Raw genomic sequence first — 7,528 nt, 5'->3', positions numbered from 1 at the left:
CAGTCTCACTGACAGACTATGTGATATGGCACTTACTTGCAGCATCATGTCTCTTTGATGTCCTGAGTTCACATAAGGAAGAAGCTGGATTACTGCATGTACCAAACTGAACCCACTTTTAGGAGCTACAAAAGTACTGCACGCCAACAAGTTATATATTGCATTATAAATGATAGCCAGCATAAGCTTTCCCTCTGAGTTTTAATGTGTCTGTTTAGCAGGCACACTAACCTATGGAACTACTAAGCCATTAGCATAGACTGAGCCAGGGTTTCTTACTCAGAGGGTTCAGGGCTGTTTAGAAAATTAACTATTATTAGCAGACTAATAAAAAAGCAAAAATGAAAATTTCTCTAAAGCAGCAGACCACACCCAACTGTAACGGAGGCGCTCTCTTCAGGAGCACTACTAACCATGAACACATTCTGGCCTGGTACAGCCTCAGCACTGAGGTGCAGAATCCTGCGACCCTTATGTCACCCTTCAGGCTGAGGCTGCCCCAGATCTATGGAAGCGGGCCATGGGAGGAGCCACCAAGTCCCCCAGAGTCACAATTGACTCTTTGAGACACTCCGTGCTTGGAATCCAAGAGGATTGTGCATGCTGCAGCCTGCAAGGGTAAAACTTAGAATGAAGCGAGCTGAGGTGTCCCACATCCATGGGGTCGCTTGTGAGCTATACCTGTGTGATGAGACTTGAGGCCTTCTAAGAATGCAGTATAAAGTCTGCGGGCATCGTAGATGCTTTCAACCCTCAGCTATCACAGAAACAGAAACTAACTTGCCATCATAGGGCGAGCAGCTGCTGGTGTCTTTGTGTGCGGCAGTACTGGCTGCAGGATGGTTCCTAAACTGACACCCTTGGGGTACGCAGCATCCGCTGTTGCTTTAGATCTCCAGCAGACGCTGGTGCAGCCGTACAGTCCCCCAGGTGACGACAAAGGGGCATCCAGAGGAGTAGGCCAGCACCACAAAGCAGGAAGTCACAAACCAGTCAGAGATGCCCCCTCCTTCAGTATACAGCTGGATGCTGACTTGCCCAAAGACCACACAAAGAGCATAAAAGACCAACAACACAAGCATCATCTTGGCCACGCGGCGATGCACAGCTGCACGTGTTCCGCCCCCCATGCGGCGGGAGTGGTGGCAGAGAGAAACGATGAGAAGAACACTGCAGATGGTTAGCACAGCCAGGGGCACCATATAAGCAAGGATTGTAAAGGTCAAGCTGTAGGCCCCGAATGCCTTCGACAACTCATAGTAGTCCCCGCAGTGCAAGTCTGAGCCATTGGCTGCTTTCAGTTTGATGAACATGGTAGTTGGCACACTGATAATACTGCTGACCAGTAACAGGAGCAACAAGATGTACGGCATAGAAATGGGTGCCTTCCGCCTGAGACTGAAGAGCCAAGGTAGGCCGAAGCTAGAGATCTTGAAGGTGTAGAAGGCAGAGAGGCAGGATGTGAAATAGAAGCTGCTGCTGGTCGCAATCATGCATGCGGGGTCCAGAACCTTGTACACCCACCCTCCAGCGCGCTGGCAAAGACTGAGGAGGTACACCACTAGCCAGAGGAAGTTAAACACTCTGTTGAGGATGTTGCTCACGGCCAAACTCCCGATGATCAGCTCATTGGTCGGGAGCGTCCGGATGGAGACTGGACACCGACGTGGGATGATGGCCTCCAGAATGAAGAGGTTGCCAACGATGCAGGTGCAGAGCAGTACGCCTGAGGCGGTCAGGAGGCCGGCTGCGGTTCCTTGTGATGTCATGGCTGATGGGACGTGCCCATCAGAGGGTTACAGGAGAATCAGGGGCAGATTGACGATCGCTGCTTGGTGTTGGCAGGTGATGGTTTCTGTTTCGAGGCAGATCGTTAGAGGTGAAGCGCAGCACTGCGAACTTGACAGCTGAGAATGTGGTGTGATTAGGGAAATGCTGTTTCAAAGCGGCTCACAGTGGCAGGAACAAAGGTTTGTGATAACCCATTGTCCCAGAGAAAGCGTAGAGTGATATCTCCTTTCAACATCGCCTTATCGCCATCCACCACCACAGTACACCAGATCAACCCACGAGTGGAGTAATGCCAGCTCTGAACTGCGCGTCCTCATCCCCTCTGACAGATAACTCATGTCTTCACACATTATCACAGGAATCCATGTGAGCATTACTCAGCCAATTAGAGGTGATAAGCTTCAGTACAAGTGGTGATCACCCACATGAATATTGATTGGTCAGTTAAACAAGGCAGAGCTTGTTATCAGCATGGCAAGCACGAATTGTACCATGTTGAGTGCAATTCTCTAGTTAACTTTACATTATGGAGGAGCCATCATGTTTGCTACATTCATAAGCCTATCTGAACTTCTGTCATAGCTCAGAGGCTTGTTTTTCTGAAGAAGTGTTGCTCTATTCAACCACAACCACTTAGACCTTTTGAGTTCCTTCAAGGTTTATACGAGAGCGTGCTTAGCCCCGCTCTCGCCTCTTATCTAGTCTGCACAGCTGTAATGTGTGCAATCAAGGTCTCTCTTTGCAAATGAGCTCTCCCTTTCTCTCTGCCCCTGCAGGCACACCTAGCCCTCTGTACCGTTCAAAATGCCTCCTTGCATTCTGATCTCTCCGCCTTTAAACAGGGAGACACACCCCAGGAATGCAAGTGGATACATAACTAAGACACATTAAGGAAAGCAGCTGTAACAATACCAAAAACACAAGTAACTTTCCCCTAAACTGGAAACCGCAGGCAACTAATCAGCAAAACAAACTCTAATAACGTCGCACAACATATCATTAACTGTAACATGTCAAACCTGGGCTCAAAGAGGTGCATTGCGCCCTGTCTGCCAGGCGCCGCAACGCCTCTGCACGGAATAGCAAGCGCTACATACGTCTTCAATAAAATATTATAATGTGCAGTTTCCAGCACTCTCCAGAGATATCGCCACCCAGAATCGAGAGGCTGCCAATATCACTGACTAGAAGGACCACCCTCAAAACCAAACAGGGAGCTTGCTCACGAGCTGCGGAAGCATACACATTTTGTCACTGGATGTGACGAGATTCTAAATTGAGGGAAATGTGAAAAGTGGGCGGAAGGGCCGTGCAGCTCGAAAGGGAAAGTGTTGGCAGAGAGGGGTCAAACATTTAGGGCTAGATGTATCATTATTAGGAACAGTGATTACCTAATTGTGATTTTCTACGAATTGCAACTAAGAAATAGCTAGTCCTAAAGTATGAGACTCATTGTTTAATTTAGCAATTTCAAGTGGGTCACAGATAGACCTACCTCATGAATATTAATGAGGTAGATTGCAATCTGCGACTTATTAGGAATCACTGCAATCACAGGGATGGTAGCCTGCTGAGGTCAGCAGGCCAGCATGTCTTTGACTGCTTTTAAATAAAGTAGTCTCTTTGTTTTTTTAAATGCAACCCGTTTTCTTAAAAGGAAAATGAAATGCGTTTAAAAAAAAAAAAAAACTTTGAAGTTTCATTGACTGCTCTTAAAAAATATTTTTTCAACATTCTCAAAGAGGAAATGGTCTCAAGGGAAACAATTCCAATTTGTGAATGGATTACCATCACTTTTAAAATGGTGGTTAAGTATTATTGTTTTGTGACCAGAATTTGGTTGTAAAAGAGTAATGCATACCATTCTTATTTGATATTTGGAAGGGACGCCCAAAACAGGCACCTTCCAAATACCGAATCGCAAATGCAAATTGCTATTCAGTAACAAGTTACCCAATCACATTTTGCATTTTGTATATCGGAAAAAGCTTTTTTCCAGTTGCAACCAGAAAAATGATTTGCACATCTGGGCCCAAGTGTCTACTTAGGACAAGTTGTAGAAAGCAAGGAAGGACTGTAAATCACACCTCTCTCCTTCTCCCAGCTCTCTCTTGTTTAAAAGAACTTTCTCACTATTGTTCATCCCTCCCTCTCTTAAAGCACCCCCATGCCTGCTACAATTAACGTGGGGGAGATGGGGGAAGTGACAGAGGTACAAGGAGCAACCCTGGGTTTTCAAAACCGGCCTCTAAGGGCTCCAGGGCATCGGGAAATTGTCTGGTAGAATAAAAGTCCTGTCCAGACCTGGCCCAAGGAAACCGCAGGCAATGGTACATTTTTGGCAATACAACTTTAAAGGTATCCTGGCTAAAACATAAGGCACCTTTCCAGAAGGGGCTCTCGTGATATATTACAATACGTTATTGGCGTGCTATATCAATGTGTGATCCAACTGAGCAGCGGCTCTTAACCTTTTAACTTCTGTGGACCCCTGACTGAATCACTGATGGAAGCCGGAGACCCCAGCCTAAGCAATTTCTAAGATTTTAACCTCAAAACAATACACAAGAACACAGACATATGTATATATCAAACAAACACAAACAATCTGAAATACTTTATCCAATTCACAAACGGAAAATATAGAAAAAACGAAGTTTTAATAGGAAGGTTGAAGGTTTTCAAACTGTTTTTATTTCTAAAAGATAAAGCGATATGCTAGACTCTAGCATGCAAAGTCTTTTCTGTGCACTTAATGCATTCTTTCTTTTTGTCCACATCTACCAGTGCTTCACCTGAGGCCACAATTTGCTGATATTATATTCTGTTTACTGTACCTGTATTGCTAGCACAAATCATGCTAAGGGTAGCAAATTCATTGTTACCTCTTTTACAAAATCCTTTACATTTACAGAGAGTTTTAACATTTTTCTTTTCTATTTAAACTTACCTTATTAATCTTATATTAGTGAATATTGTAAGCAGTCACTGACCACCTGGGAAGGCTTATTGGATTCCCAGGGGTTCATTGACCTGAAGTTAAGAAACATTGCTCTGTTTGGGGAGTCCACTGTGTGACAGAAATTCAGGGCAGATAGTATTTTTTTTTAATTAGTGGGACATAAACAGCTAGCCAGATTATCAATGACAGACCAAGCCCAACAAGAGGTTTTGGTGGCCTCCCTTGATAACATTTTGCAAAATGGGGCCGAATTGTGATATAAAACCATGATTTTTAAATAAATTAGTTTGATTTACACTGAACATGAAGAGCCTCTCATGACATTAAAATATGTTCACTGTGTTTCAAGTAGCTGATCCTTTCCAGAGCTATGTCATGGGGTAATACCCTGTCATAAGAAAACAAGGAAACAATAGGGGCAAAGTGTGGATATTTCAGTACACTTTTCCAGGAGATGTCTAAAAAAACATTGGTTTTACATGTAGTTTAAATAATCTAGATGTACTATTTTGCATGACCTCCTGGCATATTTCAAGATTTATATGATATTTTCCCCATCACCCCTTTTCCCATCCTGCTTCTTAAAACTAGATTGCCAGTCGTATAATATGTCTGAGTTTTTTTGAAGGGTACAAACTAAAAAATGCTTGAAGTTACATAGAACCCAGACTAAGTACTGGTCATTCCGGTCATCACAGGCTAGACACTAGAGCTATGACACAGCTTACTAAGGGCCTCATTATGAGGTTGGCGGGCCGACCATCGACCTGCCATCCCCATGGAGAGGAGACCGCCGCGGCGGTAATCCCCCCCCCCAGCCCAATGACAAGGTTTCCACTGGGCTGACTGGTGGAAACCTCAGAAAACTGAGGTTTCCGCCGGTCAGCCCAGTAGAAACTGTCTGGTGGCATTGGCCAATATTGCGTACATCTTACACTTCTACCATATACTAACAATCAGTAAAAGTACTGACCTGTTTTAGCAACATTTTAAAATTCAATCGCGATTTTTTGAAAAAAAAATCAGCAAATTAAAAAAACAAATCTATTTCTACCTGTAGCTGTCTCCTTTTCTTGACTAGTGGGGGTATTTTATACCATCTGTCACCAAGAGTCTTCAATAATCTGATAATCAAAAGAGTGAAACCAAAATCCAATCCATGAACCTGTTGTGTTTTTTAAAGGGGAAACAGCATCTCCTACTTTCCATTCATTGGGAACCCACAAAATTGTAAAATAAATAAGTTAAAAAAAGTTATAACAATTTTTTTCAATTTATTTTAAACCCGTTTTGAAAACACAAAAAACAACTGTCCCGCAGTGTGCAGTTGAACACAACCTGCATAAGGATGTAAAAGTGGTCAAAACAACATTTCAAAACAATACCGCAGTGTACAACATCTACCTACCACACCCATATCTATTTACAATAAACGTAGCCACCAATATGTTTTAAAAAGTAAAATATTTTTTTTTACCTCACCGCAGCTCTTCCTTGCATCCGATCTTGATTGTGATGTTCCACCGGCTGAAGAAACAGATGGTGAACCACCTAGGTCAAGCCTGCAAGTAACAAGCAAAAAAGGACAACTTTGCCATTGATCTCAATGGGAAACTGTTGAAAAATACATTTAAAATTGTAAAAAAATATGTTATACTGTATGTAAAAAATATGGTATATTTTTATAAAAATGTAACATCTTATTTTTTATATTTCTTACAGATTTAAAAAAAATGATTTAAATACATTTTTGATTAATAAACGTGGTGTAGTTATTTATCTATTACATTATAATTATAAAAAACGTATAATATTTGTATACTATGTATTTAATGTTGTTTCTGTCACAACCTCCCCTGATTCCGACCAGGGAGACAATGCTAGACCTCTGATCCCACTTGGGGCAGCGAAAGAAACAAGTAATAACAAACTTAATTAACCTACTGCCTCCGAGGAGAAGGGTGTTGGGAGAAAACAAGAAAAAGATAGACTTGCGTCACTGGGTCGGCTCTGCTGCTTTGAGACATTGCTCAGCAGCATCTGTACTCCCTGGACCTTTGTGTGTGGATGTGAGTGCAGTGCACTTGCAACAACACGAAGAGTAGTTTACTATTAGTTCTTAGCATATGATGTTTAGACAGTTATTTATTACAATAACAGTTACAGGCTTCATTGTAAATAAAGCTTGAGAGCAAATACAAATTCAAAGGAAAACCAGAGTTTTCTGGCACGCTGCAGAATGTCCAATACAACAAGGTTCAATTTGAAACTCAAAAATCACAATTGTGCGCTCAAAGTCTTTCCAAGTTCTCAATACAAAAACTTGTCAAGAATACAAACATAGTACAGAATCCGCATCAATGATGGTGGAAATAGGCCCCATAGAACTAGGCTTGCCACCACAGTACAGGCCCTAGGGTTGACAGATGCATGGAGATTAGACTTTCCGACGCAACCCAGTTACATATACTTTTCAGATAAGCACAGCTCCCTATCCCGCCTGGACTACTTTTTCGTCCAGGTGGCACCCACCCACAGAGTGACTGATGTGTTGGTCCTGCCAAGAGGCTTATCCAATCATTCCCCAATTCACATGGGGCTTTGCATGGGGGCAGAGAGGCTGCCAAAGCAATGGCGCATGTTGCCATGGCATCTTCACAACACTACATCCCATATGACTCTTTCCAAGGGTATAGAAGACTATTTCACACACAACATGGGGTCGGTAGGGTCGGCCATGACACTGTGGGAGGCCTTTGAGCACAAATTACAGGG

At 43.0% G+C, this 7,528-nt stretch overlaps 1 protein-coding gene across 1 annotated transcript; it reads right to left on the bottom strand.

Moving 5' to 3' along the window:
- Positions 1-887: 887 nt before the first annotated feature.
- Positions 888-1,769, bottom strand: LOC138246840 (taste receptor type 2 member 40-like). Its single transcript, XM_069201594.1, has one exon. The coding sequence runs from the start codon at positions 1,767-1,769 to the stop codon at positions 888-890; it is 882 nt and encodes a 293-aa protein (XP_069057695.1).
- Between the last annotated feature and the right edge of the window lie 5,759 nt (positions 1,770-7,528).

The sequence above is a fragment of the Pleurodeles waltl genome, chromosome 7 (assembly GCF_031143425.1).
Source record: "Pleurodeles waltl isolate 20211129_DDA chromosome 7, aPleWal1.hap1.20221129, whole genome shotgun sequence".
Classification (NCBI taxonomy): domain Eukaryota; kingdom Metazoa; phylum Chordata; class Amphibia; order Caudata; family Salamandridae; genus Pleurodeles; species Pleurodeles waltl.
This window is presented reverse-complemented; position numbering and strand designations above follow the sequence as displayed.